General features: G+C 46.9%; 1 protein-coding gene across 1 annotated transcript in view; it reads right to left on the reverse strand.

Moving 5' to 3' along the window:
- Positions 1-287: 287 nt before the first annotated feature.
- Positions 288-17,229, reverse strand: part of LOC311327087 (uncharacterized protein) — a gene marked incomplete at both ends in the record, with an annotated part of 168,751 nt that continues 151,809 nt past the window's right edge. The window contains 3 exons of the mRNA XM_084460110.1: positions 288-823; positions 10,431-10,480; positions 11,214-11,387. Coding sequence (XP_084316236.1) covers positions 288-823; positions 10,431-10,480; positions 11,214-11,387 — 760 coding nt within the window. The remainder of the gene's footprint in view (positions 824-10,430; positions 10,481-11,213; positions 11,388-17,229) is intronic.

A 17,229-nucleotide genomic window follows, 5' to 3' on the forward strand; every position in this document is an offset into this window, starting at 1 on the left:
TGCACACAAACACACACACGCATGCGCACTCACACACACACACACACACACACACACACACACACACACACACACACACACACACAGAGTGCCTGAATGAGAAGGGAAGAAGAGTTGTGGGGGAATGAGACAATGAGAGAGGAGGGATGGATGTGTGAGTGTGTGTGTGTGCATGTGTGTGCGCATGCGTGTGTGTGTTTGTGTGCATGTATGTGTGTGCGTATATGTGTGTGTGTGTGCATGTGTGTGTGTGTGTGTGTGTGTGTGTGTGTTGATCATACTGGAGGCTACTCTACCTGACACAGGGTCACTGAGGAGTCAAGGTCATAAAACCCAAACCCTGGATAGAGGGGCTCAGTGAATGTGGAGGTGAATGTGATCAGGTGGGTCAGTGTGTCAGAGGAGACTGTGTAGAAGGACAGAGTGCCGGCCGGCCAGTCCAGATACACTCCTACTCTGCTGGAGGGGGAGGGGGGGGCAGGTAGGGCAGTTCTCTTATTATTGTGCCAGGCAGCGTAACTGTTACCATGACACCACAGACTCCAGGACTTGTCATTGAGTCCAAGCACACAGTCAAGATCCCCTCCTCTCCTGCTGATCCCTTTACATGTCACTGTTATATCAACCTCTCCTCTCCTCTCTGTCTCCCAGTAACAGCGCCCAGACAGACCCTCTCTACACAGAACCTGGTACCAGTCCTCAAATCTCTCTGGGTGGTCAGGATACGGCTGCTCCTCTTTCCTCCATGTCACCGTTCTGTTCTCCTCAGACAGAGAGAGGTTTCTGTTTGCTGTGTTTGGGTCCAGTGTGAGATCACAGGCATCTGATGGAGGAGACCAAGACACAACATGTTACTAATCACCATCATTACATGAGAACTGCTCACTGTTTCATTCATCCAGAGATTCACTAAGAATATTGATCAACTTCATTGATTCATCAGTCTGAGTCTGTGTGTGAATGTGAGCTGTTTAGTGTTTGAGGGATTTTCATGACAAGTCAGAGTTTGTACAGACATGAATACACACACACACACACACACACACACACACACACACTCCCCCCCACATACACTCTCTATCCCACACACACACTCTCCCCCCCACATACACTCTCTATCCCACACACACACACAAACACACACACTCCCCCCTACATACACTCTCTCTCCCACACACACAAACACACATTCTCTCTCTCCCACACACACAAACACACACACACACACACTCTCTGTCCCACACACAAACACACACGCACCCCCCCCCACACACACTCTCTCTATCTATCCCCCACACACACTCTCTCTCTCCCACACACACAAACACAACACACACACACACACTATTCACCCCCCCTCCCCCACACACTCCCTCTCCCACACACACAAACAAACACTTCCCCCCCCCACACACACACACACTGTCTCCCACACACACACTCTCTATCCCACACACGAACACACACACACTCTCTGTCCCACACACACACAAACACACACATACCCCCCCCACAGACTCTCTCTCCCACACACACACAAACACACATTCTCTCTCTCCCACACACACAAACACGCACCCCCCCCCACACACACTCTCTCTCTATCCCCCACACACACTCTCTCTCTCCCACACACACAAACACAACACACACACACTATTCACCCCCCCTCCCCCACACACACACACTGTCTCCCACACACACACTCTCCCACACGCGAACAAACACACACTCTCTCCCACACACACAAACACACATTCTCACTCTCTCCCACACACAAACACACACACACACCCCCACACACACACACTCTCTGTCCCACACACAAGAACAAACACACTCCCCCCCCCACACACACTCTCTCTCTATCCCCCACACACACACTCTCTCTCTCCCACACACACAAACACAACACAAACACACACACTATTCACCCCCCCTCCCCCACACACACACAGTCCCTCTCCCACACACACTCTCTCTCTATCCTTCACACGAACACACACACACTCTCTCTCTATCCTTCACACGAACACACACACACTCTCTCTCTCCCCCACACACACGCACACACACACACACAAAATACATACTCTTTCTCTCTGTCACACACACTGACGCACACACATAGCTATTGACTCAAACTCATACACACACAGCTAAACACACACAATATATTCTCTCCTCTCACTCACACACACACACACACACACACACACACACACACACACACACACACACAGGTAAACACACACAGGTAAACACACATACAGTACATACTCTACTCACACATGCACACACACTCCTAAACACACACACACAAAAGCAGACACACACACAGCTAAACACACACACATATACAAACGCAGACATAAGGTCAAGGTCAACTATATTTATAAAGCACGTTTAAAATAAACCGAAGTTGCACCAAAGTGCTGTACAATATATAAAATAAACAAAAACAAAAAACAGAATAAAGTGCACATAATCACAGAACAATAAAAGGACAGGACACAAAACAGGACAGGAGATGTAGGCTATCAGGCCTCAAAAGCCAGTGAAAACAAGTGCGTTTTAAGCTGAGACTGAGGTTCTGTGCGTGTCTAATGTGTGGAGGGAGGCTGTTCCAGAGCTTTGGGCCAGCCACCGCAAAAGCTCGGTCACCCTTGGTCTTAAGTCTCAATCTAGGGACTATTCAAAGAGTCTCGGAGGAGGACCTCAGGGTTCTAGATGTCGCCCGAACTTGAATCAGTTCAGCCAGATAGTGGGGGGCCAAACCATGTAGAGCCTTAAAAATAAACATTAAGATTTTAAAATCAATCCTGAAGCGAACAGGAAGCCAGTGGAGGGAGGCCAGCACCGGTGTGATGTGGTCCCGCTTCTTGGTTCCAGTCAGGAGGCGCGCAGCAGCATTCTGGACCAATTGCAGGCGCCTCAGTGACCGCTGGTCAAGGCCCACATACAAGGCATTACAGTAGTCCAATCTTGAAGAAATAAAAGCATGGATGACTGTCTCCAGGTCCTTAAGAGAGAGGTATGGTTTCAGTTTGGATAAGAGCCTCAGCTGGAAAAAAGAGCCTTTAACCACAGAGCCAATTTGTCGCTCAAAATTAAAACCAGTATCAAAAGTGACACCAAGACTTTTAATAAAAGAGCGATTCTTGGCAGCGAGGGGCCCTAGGTTGCTAACATGGCTGTCTTTATGACCAAACAAAATAACCTCGGTCTTCCCATCATTCAGACTAAGGAAGTTTAAGTCCATCCAGGTCTTGATGTCATTTAGCGCAGATGTTACAGGCTTAAAGGAATCCTTACAGTTAAATTTCAGGGGGAGGTACAGTTGGACATCGTCAGCATAACAGTGGAAAGACACATTGTGTTTCCGTAGAATGGAACCCAGGGGCAGCATATATAAAGAAAATAATAAAGGGCCTAAGATGGATCCTTGGGGGACACCGCAGGTGAGGGGGGCCACACTAGAGGAGAACTCACCCAGCTGGACAGAGAAGCACACACACACACAGCTAAACATGGACACACACACAGCTAAACACACACACACTCTGTCTCTCTCTCTCCTCACCTCTCTCTCTCCTTATCTCTCTCTTGCTGAATCCCAAATCGCGCACTTAGGCGCAAGTGCAGAGCACTCGCGGCCTTGTGGCCTTACATGCGCGTTCCCGCTAAGTCCACGAGGGCTCAGGGTAGTCCCAAAACGGAATCGCTAAGTCCACAAGTGCGCCACTGCCGCCATTTTGCGCACTTTAACCGCACTTACCGAAAGTCCGCAATTTCACGGACTTAGGAGCAGAAAATACCCACAGCCCACCGCGTCTCATGTGACACAGTGCTTGAGTGCATCCGAGTCATGATCCGAGTGCATCACACATAAATGATGACATTTGCAGATAACACAACATTTATCTTGAAATCCACATGCTGCAAACATATCCCACCCAACATAATTTTTTAATTATTATTAAATTAAAACAGACGTCAATCGGTCAATTTGCAGAGCTGAGGGGAGCGTCAGAGCAGCCTCTGCGTCGGAGGAATGCGGCAGCCAATGAAAACGAAGTGGGAGGGGCATTTAGCGAAACTGGAAGTGCTGTACCATTTAATTCACGGCCCTGCACCCTCTGGCCCTTCCAGCTGACGTCAATTAAGTGCTCAGGCCTCAGGCCACAAGTGCGAGGGGCCGCAAGGGTGGTTTGCGCACTCAGATTGGGATTCAGCTTCTGTCTCTCTCTCCTCATCTCTCTCTCTCTCTCTCTCTCTCTCTGACCCAGTTGTGCTCCTGTGGTATCACAAACCCTGGGTTTGCTCTTCATGGGGAGGAGAGTTTACGTCTGTTTGTGTCTGTGGGTGTGTGTGTGTCTGTGTGTGTGTGTGTCTGTGTGTGGGTGTGTATGTGTGTGTGTATGTGTGTGTGTGGGTGTGTGTGTCTGTGTGTGTGTGTGTGTGTGTGTGGTCTTGTGTTGTGTTCCCCTCTCCCCAGGTGTTCTTGTGTCCTCTGTCCAGGCTGCTGATCTCTCTGCTAATTGTTGTCCATCAAGTCCACCTGTGTTCCAGCTGTCTCGTCCAATCACCTGTCTTCCTGTCTCCTATATATTGTGGCTTGTTGCATGTGTAGGGTGCGGGGGAGGGGTGATTATGTTTGCTTCTGGTCGTTTTCTACCCTGCTACTTGTGTTTGACCTAGTAGAGTTTTTATGGTGTTGTGGTCCCGTTGTCTTTCCTAGGGTCTACGCTGCATCACATAGGAACCATCCAATGTCTTCCCTCCCCTCTCCTTCCTTCTCCCTCTTTCTGCTTTCTCCACCTCTACCTCCACTACCCCTCTCATCCCTCTCTCTCTTCCAATGTCTCTCTCACCCAGACTACCTCTCTCCTCCTCCTCTCTGTCTCATCCCTCTTTCCCTCTCCATACCTCTCCCCCTTTTCTCTCTCCCTCCCCTGCTCCTCCCTCTGCATTTCTCTCCTCTCTCTCCCTCCTTCACTCCCTCCCTCCTGTTCACCCCATCTCCATCCCTCTCTCCTCTCCTCCATTCCTAGTCCTCTCAACCTCTCTGTTGCTCCTAATCTACCTCTCTCTCTCCTTCACTCCTCCCTCCATCCATCCCTCGTTCCCCTCTCCTGTGTCTGTCACTTCCACACTCCTTTATCAATCCCTCCCCTCTCCATCTCTTCCTCCTTTCTCTCATCCCTCTCTACCTCCACACCCACTCTGTTCCCCCTCCTCCCCCTCTTTCTTTACCCTGAGATCCTCCCCTCATCTTCTACTCCTCAACTCCTCTTCCTTTCTCTCTCCTCTACTCCCTCTCCCTCTCCTCTACTCCCTCTCTCTCCCTCTTTCTCTCTCTCCTCTACTCCCTCTCTCTCCTTCTTTCTCTCTCTCCTCTACTCCCTCTCCCTCTTTCTCTCTCCATCTATCTATTGATCCATATATCTATCTATCTACTCTTCATACCCCCTCTCTGCCTTACCCTCTCTCTCAGCCACCCTCTCCACCCTAACTCTTTTTCTATTCTTTCTCTCTCCACCACCCTAACTCTCTCTCTATTCTCTCTCTCTCCACCACCCTAACTCTCTCTCTCTATTCTCTCTCTCTCTCCACCACCCTAACTCTCTCTCTATTCTCTCTCTCTCCACCACCCTAACTCTCTCTCTCTATTCTCTCTCTCTCTCCACCACCCTAACTCTCTCTCTATTCTCTCTCCACCACCCTAACTCTCTCTCTCTATTCTCTCTCTCTCCACCACCCTAACTCTCTCTCTATTCTCTCTCTCTCCACCACCCTAACTCTCTCTCTATTCTCTCTCTCTCCACCACCCTAACTCTCTCTATTCTCTCTCTCTCTCTCTCCACCACCCTAACTCTCTCTCTATTCTCTCTCTCTCTCCACCACCCTAACTCTCTCTCTATTCTCTCTCTCTCTCCACCACCCTATCTCTCTCTATTCTCTCTCTCTATCTCTACCACCCTAACTCTCTCTATTCTCTCTCTCTCTCCACCACCCTAACTCTCTCTCTATTCTCTCTCTCTCTCCACCACCCTAACTCTCTCTATTCTCTCTCTCTCCACCACCCTTACTCTCTCTCTATTCTCTCTCTCTCCACCACCCTAACTCTCTCTCTATTCTCTCTCTCTCCACCACCCTAACTCTCTCTCTATTCTCTCTCTCTCCACCACCCTAACTCTCTCTCTATTCTCTCTCTCTCTCCACCACCCTAACTCTCTCTATTCTCTCTCTCTCTCTACCACCCTAACTCTCTCTCTATTCTCTCTCTCTCTCCACCACCCTAACTCTCTCTCTATTCTCTCTCTCTCCACCACCCTAACTCTCTCTCTATTCTCTCTCTCTCTCCACAACCCTAACTCTCTCTATTCTCTCTCTCTCTCTCCACCACCCTAACTCTCTCTCTATTCTCTCTCTCTCTCCACCACCCTAACGCTCTCTCTATTCTCTCTCTCTCTCCACCACCCTAACTCTCTCTATTCTCTCTCTCTCTCTCCACCACCCTAACTCTCTCTCTATTCTCTCTCTCTCTCCACCACCCTAACTCTCTCTCTATTCTCTCTCTCTCTCCACCACCCTAACTCTCTCTCTATTCTCTCTCTCTCTCCACCACCCTAACTCTCTCTATTCTCTCTCTCTCTCTCCACCACCCTAACTCTCTCTCTATTCTCTCTCTCTCTCCACCACCCTAACTCTCTCTCTATTCTCTCTCTCCACCACCCTAACTCTCTCTCTATTCTCTCTCTCTCTCTACCACCCTAACTCTCTCTATTCTCTCTCTCTCTCTCTACCACCCTAACTCTCTCTATATTCTCTCTCTCTCTCTATTCTCTCTCTCTCTCTACCACCCTAACTCTCTTTCTCTCTCTCTCTCTCCAGTTCTCATCCTCTCTACCCCTCTATCATAGTTAAATTATTATAACCTTGGCTCATTCCGAAGCTTTAGAGACGCCTCAGAAAGTGCAATCTCTGCTGTGCTTTCTAGAGGCCGCTCTTGGTGTTGAGAGACCATGTGAGGGTGTCTGAGATGTGTGTGCTGAGGAATCTGAAGCCATCAACAATATCAACAGATGTCCCATTGATGGAGATGGGAGTGTGATTCCCCCTGTTCTCTCTGAAGTCAACAATGGTTTCCTTTGTCTTAGTGACATTTATGGAGAGGTTGTTGTCATGGCACCACAGTGTTAGATCTTCCACTTCCCTTCTATAGGCCTCCTCGTCATTGTGGCTCATTAGTCCAACTAACTACTGTGGTAGTTCCCTCTCACAACTAATGTTTCTGCATACAGACACACTGGTACAAAACACACTCCTCCTCTCCTCTCCTCTTTCCCCTGACACCAATTCACCTGCATACACACACACACACACACACATATTTCTCTCACACACACTTCCCAGGTTCTACACACACAAAGATGCCCAAATCACCCTCTCCCCCCCCCCTCTCTCTCTCTCTCTGTCTTTCAACATGAATATACATGAATTGACTTTGGACCAGGTCAGACGTAAACCCAAGGACAAGCAGAGACATTCTAAAAACACGCCTGTGGGAATCAGACCCAAGTCTGGGTACAGAGAGAGAGACTGTGGAGACAATAAATGATCATTAACTCATATTAGTGACAACTTTTCACTTCACTACCCTACACTATCACCCCCAACTACACACATACACGCACTCATGCACGCACGCACACACACACACACACACACACACACACACACACACACACACACACACACACACACACACAGGCTTCACTGTCTAGTTCATGCCCTATGGAAAGGACAGACCCTCTCCCCAAGTCAGGAGAGCCGAGGGGGGAGGCTTCTTCACCTTGTAGCCCAACTTAACTCACATTCCTCCTTCCCTTCGTCTGAAACACTTCTGAAACACACAAACACACCAAAACAGACAAGGAAGCTGTGACCTATAACCTCAAGAGACCATCCTGACCCCACAAGCTCACAGTCTGTTTCTCTCCAGGGACCAGGATGGTCTCACAAGGTTCCAGACTTTAGGAATAATGACAGCTCTGAGTCCCACTGCACTGTGAACTCTTCTGCCATGGATGACAAACAGTCACCAGCACAACCACACTGACATGCAGTGTAGGCCAATCATCAATAAACCCCTTTCCAACAAATACACAGAAAATACAAGCACACATACAACAGCAGCTAGAACTCTCAATTCTAACCAGGCATGAGCTAATTCACACACAGAGTCATCTTGAGTATTCAAATCCTTTGATTCTGGGTTTTGTAATGGAATTTAACTGATCTAGTCAAAAAGGATTTACCAAGATTCGCTCAAAAGGTTAAGTCTGGTTTATTGCGGAAACATACGAGCGCAAGGACTTCAGGACAACGCAACCAGAGTGGTTCATCCTAGAAGTGAAGTCTCCTGATCTTGGGCTGACTTTTATTCAAGCAAAACACAGGTATGGTGCTTCCAGGATGTGATTGGCTAATCTATTGTACGTCATATGAAATGGCAGGCGTGGCCGAGAATACAGACATGTGACATGAGAAAAGGCGGCAATTTCTTGGAGACAAAAGGACAAAGGATGGTTATTCTGGAGTAGACAGATTTCTAGGTGTATGGCCTCCTGGAGGTCATCCTGTAGGTTAGCACAGCTATGTGAATAGTTGGGGAGGTGGTGAATTACAAAAGGAGAGAGAGAACAAAGGTTTAAGGTGTTTGGATGTAAATTCTATAACAGTTTGATAAAAACACGTTTTGGAGGGTGAACCTAAAGACACTGTGATTGATGACTGTCCAGGATAAAATGTTTTGGGTAATCCATGAATGTTAAATGTAGATACAGTAGGACCCCACTCATCCGAAGTTCAGAGATCCGAACCTCCCGGTCTCCCGGACAGGCTTAAAAAACTTTTCTTTTTTTTTTTAGCCTGCTATCTGGTTACTGGTGGGATTTTCATTACAGTACTGTATCCTACTGTGAATAAAAACATAACTGTATGTTGCCTGTAGGCTGTAGCCTACTGTCACGTTTCATTTCTTTGTTACTCTAATGTCGAGCTTAAAACGCAAACGAGTCTGCTGCGCGAGAGCTGCATTCCTTGGTAGCCAGAAAGCGCGTCAGCAACCTGAAGCAGAGGAGCAACGAGTCATTTTTCGTTCCCAGTTAATGGACTTCAGGAACACAGACGTGTTGTGGGCATGTGGATTAGCCTACTAGACCTACTGTATTTGTTAAATAATAGCCTACAGCCTAGGCCACGTTAGCCTACATCGGTTGTTTTAGAGACTTTCTTTTAGGCTACAATAGCCTAAGACACGACAACTTGTCTGTCATTTCATTTATTTATTTATTGATTATCATTTGCTCTAATTGTTCTAATGTTGGGTTGTTTTTAGGCTATACCATTTTGTTCTGCAAATACAGTAGCCTATCGATGCAGCGTACGCCTCATTTGAGAATAAAGTACTGTATTTGATCAAAGCACGCACTCAAGTGGACATTCGTTTATTTGTATTATAGGCTACTGTAGGTCTATTATAGGCTAGGATATATGAGTTTAGTTGGCTATTTGATTGCAATTTTGATGCATTTTCACAAGTAATTAAGGGTATTTATTGGTCTATTATGAGTCTATATGAAACAAGTACCACTTATTGAATTTGGTGCATTTTAACATAAGTTTCAGTCATCCGGACATTTCAGAGATACGAACGACCTTCGGTCCCGTTGGGTTCGGATAAGTGGGGTCCTACTGTATATATTCTTACAGTTTTTCTTATTTTAGTCTTGCTTTATCAAGTATTTGTTTAATTTCAGATTTGGGAGGAGGCACTGCCTCCCTTGGCTACTCGCACCACACGCCACTGAAAAGCACTGTTATGGAAACATTAGCACCATTAGAAGAGTGAGATTATCACCAACTTCCTCAGAACAAATGAGCAGAGTATTAACATCATTCCATCCACCTGTACTCTATGGATACCAACAACAGCATCAGAGGATCCAACACTGATACAAAAGCTTAGTGGGAGCAGATCCCCGTCATTACCACTTAAGAGGGCTCTAAAAACCTCTCCTCTCACCGGATTCTGATCAGGGACTGGACATGACGTGGTGCTGATCCAACAATTAGGTGTGTGTGTGTGTGTGTGCATATGTATGTGCGTGTGTATGTGTGTGTGTGTGCATATGTGTTCTGTGTGTGTGTGTGCGTGCGTGAGTGTGTGTATGTGTGTGTGTGCGCATGTACCCATCACTATGAATATAGTTCAAGTGTAAGCAGCTCTTAGGTGTTTGACAGTTGTGACAGATTGTATTGTATTTTGTATGACCCCTGTTTTCTAGGCCCAAGTAGATAATGGTGGTGAACTCAGCTTCAGTTAAGACACATGAAGAATCAATGTCAATGTCAATACTCACATTGTTTCACAAGTCCAGGTCTGATCCTGATCTCTCCACCATGATCCACACTGTAGGAATAAGCAGAGGAATGATGAGGATGATGCAATGAGACGTCACCAGTTTTGGGCTTTATGTGTTTGTTAGTTACAGGTAGATTGCAGGATTATGCAAAAAACTACCAGACCTATTTTCACGTGGAAGGGTGACTGTAGCATGAGCCAAGGAAGAACCCATTCAATTAGAGAGAGCAGATCTGAATCACGGGGAGGATCCAAATTCATTGAAAGATAATTTTTCACTTTTGTTGACCATGCCAGAGAGACCAGACCAGCACCTACGGGTACTTTGGCATGTTTAATACATCCATGGCTGTTTATCGCTGTATTTTCTGCGGGTATTAGGACCAAAATAATTGAATCATGGCATGAAGGCAAAGATCAACTGCTTTGAATCAGCTAGTTATGCTCAGATTACTGCTGTCGGTCCTGTCATATGTAGCTATCTAGGTAGCTGAAATACATCAGAGAGCAGAGCTGAAGAGCACCTTTTGGACCAACCCCAGCTGATGCACCACCATATTTGTCTCCTCTAGGTTCTCTAATGCTACAGGCATGCTGACAACATGCATCATGGGTGGAGGTCTGCACTCTCAAAGTGCCCTTCTGGTTATAGGGTGATTTGTGTCTGTTCTGTCAAGAGACTCGTAGGCTGTGAAAGTTGAGACCATCTAGTTCAGAGAGGGGGGCTACATAAGAGACACTGGGTGATTTTCTTCCACTTGATTTAAAACTCTCTCCTTACTTGAGTTTCTCCAGTCTCCAGTGTGGATCCTCCAGTCCAGCAGAGAGCAGCTTCACTCCTGAGTCTCCTGGGTGATTGAAGCTCAGATCCAGCTCTCTCAGGTGGGCGGGGTTTGACCTCATAGCTGAGGCTAGAGAGACACAGCCTTCCTCTGTGACCATGCAGCCCGACAGCCTGTAGAAACAGATCGATACAAACACATTACTACCCTCTGCTGGTGAAAAGAGAGAGTTGAAGTATTAGATTCCATCTTCCTACAGACAAATATTTGAACATTGGATCTGCCCTGGTTCACACAGTCAGATTCTTGAATACAAAGTGATATTTTTTGTCTGTCACTATTTTTTATATGCTTTCTCTTCCTTGTTACCCATGCTAAATAAGAATGCTCTGAAACTCCAGGTTTATTATAGAAATGGAAAAGCCTGGCCTCTGTAGTACTGAGACATTCCAATCCAACCAATGAAACTCCTCATGAGAGTTCAGGTAGGTTTACACTGTAGTTTATCTGTAGTTACTGTAGTTTAGCTGTTTCTAGTGGGAACATTCAGCTGATCATCTGCTATGATTATAACAGTTCATAATATCTCCCATCATGTCACTTATAAGAGTCTCATTCCAAAGATGAGAAACTCTGGTTTAAAAAGCTCTGGCAGCATTTCCCTGTTAGTCTGCATCCATTCAGTCTGTAGGGAGATGATGATGATGATGATGATGATGAAGATCACCAAACTGGTTCATTTGCAATGAACACATGATGTATAAGGAGAGATGTCCTGTCTATGCAGTCCCCTGGAGCAGACAGGTTCAGAGGCAGGGTTCTGAAGGAGTGTGCTGTACAGCTGGGAGTCCAGCTCACCCAGCTATTCCAGCTGTTTTAAACACAGGTTTTTCTCAGCAGCTCCCACCATCATCCCCTCATGCCAAGACTATGAACGATGGACCCTGAATCAGACCCATGGATAATGGACAGTGGATCATGAATCATCTCAATCCAGCTCACCCAGAATCTCCAGCCTGTCCCTTTTCCCTTGACTACCCTGCAACCTATCACCCCCGGCTACACACCAACACACACACACACACACACACACACACACACACACACACACACACACACACACACACACACACACACTGTCTTGTCAAACTGGGAAACCACAAACATCATCATCACAATTCAGGGAAAGTTCCCATTTCTCCCCCCTAGAGGGGAAAACAGTCATTGCGGCTGGTCAACTGTTACCAGCTGAGGGCAATGTGCAATTAAGGCAATAGCTGCTCAACAGAGGTGTTCACTAGGAAACTCCAGTGAGAAGGCAATTGGAGCTGGAACAAACACTGGTGGGGAAGATTGCCCACTACAAAGAACTGTTGTGCTTTTAACTGCCTGCTAAATGACCAGAGTGGCTGCCGGTGAGAAATGATTCTTGATTGTTGTTATTGTTTGATGATAATTTATGTTTGATTTGTTTGATGTCATTCTAATGTGGACTACTGTTTGGTAGAGTATAGTTTGTTTATGGAGTTGGCTAAATGTGTGGATTGCTGTGCTGGTTGGTAGATAGAGTTGTAGGCCTACTGCCAATTATTGTTTGTTTCCAATCCAGTTGGTTGTGGGTATGTTTACATGTCACAGGGGTCTAGCCTATTTAGGTGTATGTATGCTTGTGTGTATGGTGTGATATAGTCTGTATGCATGTGTGTACTGTATGTATGTGTGCATTTGTGTGCTTGACAGCCCATTTGTATATTTTGGTGTCACAATGGTGAATTGGTGGCTAAAAGCCTTGTGATCAATTTTTGCAGAGATGATTGATGTGCATTGTTAATTGTGTTTTCACCTCCAAAGGTTTTTCACTGCTACCACCAATGAAACGACAACAAAAAGAAAACAAAATCCTAAATAAAAGGAGAAAGATAATTTCTGTCTGATCATTGAGAGTGGAATCCTGTGGGACTCTGGGCAGACAGTTTAGCCCTTTTTCAAGTTCGGGGACAGCACAGATAAACATAACTTGACAGTGAAAAACCGCTCTCCACTGGAAAACCAGGAAATGGAGACAGGAAGACCAGGATACTGAAACGGGGTCTTGCAAACTGAAACAACAGGAGCAACAACCTAGGATCCTGGACATAAAGTTCCAAACAATTCAAGACAATTGACCATAAGGCCTCACTCAAGCCCTCACCTGTGAGCAACCCCAACCATGGCTGAGGAAGCTACTGGGAAGTCAGTTGAGCAACTCAAGGCGGAGAGAGCGACGGCAAAAGGATTATTCTCTCGTCTGGTCAACAGCATCACCAGGACCTATGAGGATATGTCTGAGGAAGAACTCAGAGACAGTTTCAAGAGACTCACAATAGGAGCCGAGAAAGTCATGGAAGCCAATGACAATGTGGAGGCCAGAATCCTCGCAGAGCTGGATGAGGAGGCAGCTGAGCTAACTGAGCGTCAGAAAGCCGATCTAGCAAAGACTGTGAAGGAGTCTGAGTTGAAACTCAAGGAAGTCAAGCATCTTATTCAGACAGCTCTCTGGGACAATTTTGGAGTTCATGAAATGTCCATAGCTCTACAGGCAGCAGAGGAGGAGTGTAAACGCACTACTGCTGTAGAACCCAACGGTAACCAGGAGGGATATGAGTTCATGCTTAACCACCTGGAAGGACTGGTGAAGACTGCAAAGGAGATGCACAGTCGGTGGAAGCGATGGATCCCCCAAGATCAACAGAGAATCATTCTGAATGACTTAAAGGGGCTTGAACTTCAAACCACCAAGCTGGTTTCCAAGAAGGCTGACTTCATACAGGAGAGGATAAAAGGGGAAGCTAGAAGAGAACCAATTGCCTCCAGTCATCCTTTGCCAGCCATCAAATTGAAACCAACAGAACTTCCTAAATTCACTGGCAACAAACGTAATTTTCACAGGTGGAGAAAGGACTGGGAAGCACTCCAGAGGCAGGGTGAGCCGACCGGTTCTAAGGAGGTGAAAAAAGCCCAATTGCTGGACAGTATTGATGACAGGATCATAAGAGACCTTCACCTCACCACTCACAGTGCTGCAGATGACATCTTCCGTGTCCTAGAGAACCGCTTCGGGAATCAGACATCCATTGCTATTGAAATAGTGGAGGAGCTACAGAAAATGTCACCTGTCAGAAGTAACCAGCCACGGAAAATAGTGGAGTTGATCCAAGCAGTGGAGAAGGCACTTCAAGACCTGAGTGAGCTTGGAGACACAGGTGCTATAAAAAATCCACTGGTGACCAAATCAATTGAGGGTAAACTCCCAGATTCTCTCAAGAAAGAATGGCTTGTCTATGTGGCTGATAGAAGAAATGCTGTGGCTCCAGCCAATCGGTTTGACGGTCTCTTGAAATTCCTCAAAGGGCAAGAAAGCATATATGAGCAGCTTGAGCAACTGAGGGATGAAGAACCAAGCAGGAGAGAAACCAAGACGGAGCCAATACATGCCAGAACAAAGTCTACCAAGGCAGGCGACGACCGCACTGGCTGTGTTGTCTGTGGAGATGGCAAACACAAGAGGAAGCTTTTCTTCTGCATGCAGTTTTGGGCGCTAAAGCTAACAGAGAAAAAGGCGGCAGCTAAGAAGTTGGGAGCATGCAAGAGATGTCTTGATGTTCATGATGACAGTTCATACTGCAAACCAGACTTCCTGTGTACCAACCATGCCTGCAATGAGGAACATGCTCCTGAGCATCACTTCTATCTGTGTCCTAACAAGAAAAGCAGTGTACCTCAGAAAAGAGCAAACCTGGATCAGAGGAAGAGAAAAGCAAGAGGAAGTACACAGAGGAACAAGAAGAGTTCGTCAAAAAGCTATCCCCAGAGCTGGCAAAACAATGTCGTGATGTATTCTCAAATGCTGCATCAAAGGCTTTCAGCACTGGACAAGAACAACCAGGCCTTCTAGTGGAGAGTGGATTACAGGAGTTACCAGTGATCATGATGCTTCTGGAGGTCACAGTAAATGCTGGACAAAAGATTGGAACATTAATTGACCTGGCATCAGACACTAATTATATAACTCACAAGGCTGCAAACAGACTGAACCTCAGAAGTGAAGACATCACTCTCATCGTCCATGGTGTTGGTGGGATGAAGGCCCGTGTGGATACAAAGCGGTACCTCCTAAAGATCAGAGTGAACACTCCTAAAGGCACTCTGAAGTCCTACCAATTGGTCTGCTATGGGCTGGACAGTATTGCCGACATCCACAAACGTGTGAATCCCAAACAGCTGCAGAAACTCTTTCCAGACATCCCACTTGGAGAGCTGACAAGACCCAAAGAGATAAGCCTGCTCATAAGCCACAGAGAAGGTCAGCTTGCACCCCAAAGGATCAAAGTTGTCGGAGACCTTGTGCTATGGGATGGACCACTGGGGAAGACAGTGGGAGGGACTCATCCTGAGCTCTTTGAGGAGCTCACCGTGTCAGCCCACATGTCCAAAACACACTTTGCAAGATCAATGCGAACTGCTGCTGTGAAGTATGAGGAGCTCACTGGCAAAGTTTCAGAGAGACTTCCGTCAAACACTCAGGTTTACACCACGCTCCAGGAGTCAAGCACCTCAACCACCAACCGGGACTTCTTAGAGTGGTGGAAATGGGACAGTATCGGTGCAGCATGCGAACCAATGTGTGGAGGGTGCCGCTGTGGAAACTGTCAGCCAGGTGGCAAAGAAATGACTCTTGCAGAGGAGAGGGAGCTTGAAGTGGTAAGGGAAGGCCTCACCTATGTCACAGATGACAGTCACATCAGGGAGCCACATTGGCATGCCAGGTATCCTTGGGTAGAAGACCCTGTCTCCCTGCCAAACAATAAAAGAACCGTTGAGGCCACATTCCTCAGAACAGAAAAGCAACTAGCCAAAGCACCTGAATGGAAAGTTGCATATGCTGCACAAATACATGACATGGTCAATCGAAGAGCTGCAGTCAGACTGTCTATGGACGCCATCACCAACTGGAATGGACCAGTGTGGTACCTGAGTCACCTCATTGCCCCCAACCCACACTCTGTCACAACTCCGGTGAGAATCGTATGGAACAGCAGTCAAAGGTGCAGAGGTGTGAGCATGAATGACCTGCTGATGAAAGGCCCTGATGTTCTCAATCAGATTCGAGCTGTCCTTCTCAGATTCAGAGGCGGAGTGTACGCTGCTCTGGGGGACGTAAAAAAGATGTATAATTCTGTCTGGTTAGAAGATCGTGAAAGGCACCTACACAGATTTCTCTGGCGAGACTCTGAGGATGAGGAGCTGGGAGAATATGCCATAACAAGAGTAAACATTGGAGACAAACCAGCAGGGTGCATAGCACAGCTCGCAATGCGTGAGACTGCTAACCTCCCTCTCTTTGCCCACCTCAAAGAGGAGCGTCTGGTGCTTCACAATGACAGCTATGTTGATGATATTCTCACTTCCCACAACAACCTTGATCAGCTGAAATCCATCACAGCCAATGTAGAGAGGATCCTGAAGGCTGGAGGTTTTGAGCTGAAACCTTGGGTCTTTTCTGGGCAAAGTGGGAGGAAAGAGTGCACTGGTGAAGAGGAAAGGACAAAGACAAAGACTGTGGTATTACCAAACCAGATGCATGATGATGACAACAAGGCACTTGGCCTGGGCTACATAGTGGAGGAAGATAAGCTCCATGTCATGATTGGAATCAATTTCTCAAAAAGAAAGCAAAGGATGCGACTTGGTCAAGACCTTCTACAAGAGCAAATCAGAGGCCAGACACCAAACCCCCTAACACGAAGAGAACTTCTCAGTCAAGTGTCAGGACTGTATGACCCAGTTGGACTAGTAACTCCTGCCAAGCAGAAGGGAGCTATTCTGGTACGGAGAGCTTTCCAAGAGGCAAAAGGTCAAAGTTGCCCAGTCAAAGACACATGGGACACTGCACTCTCAGATGGTCTCAGGGGGGATGCAATCAGCCTGTTCGAGGAGTACCACCAACTCGGCAAAGTCAAGTTCACCAGGGCTCTA

Source organism: Borostomias antarcticus (assembly GCF_949987555.1).
Source record: "Borostomias antarcticus genome assembly, chromosome: 30".
Lineage (NCBI taxonomy): Eukaryota > Metazoa > Chordata > Actinopteri > Stomiiformes > Stomiidae > Borostomias > Borostomias antarcticus.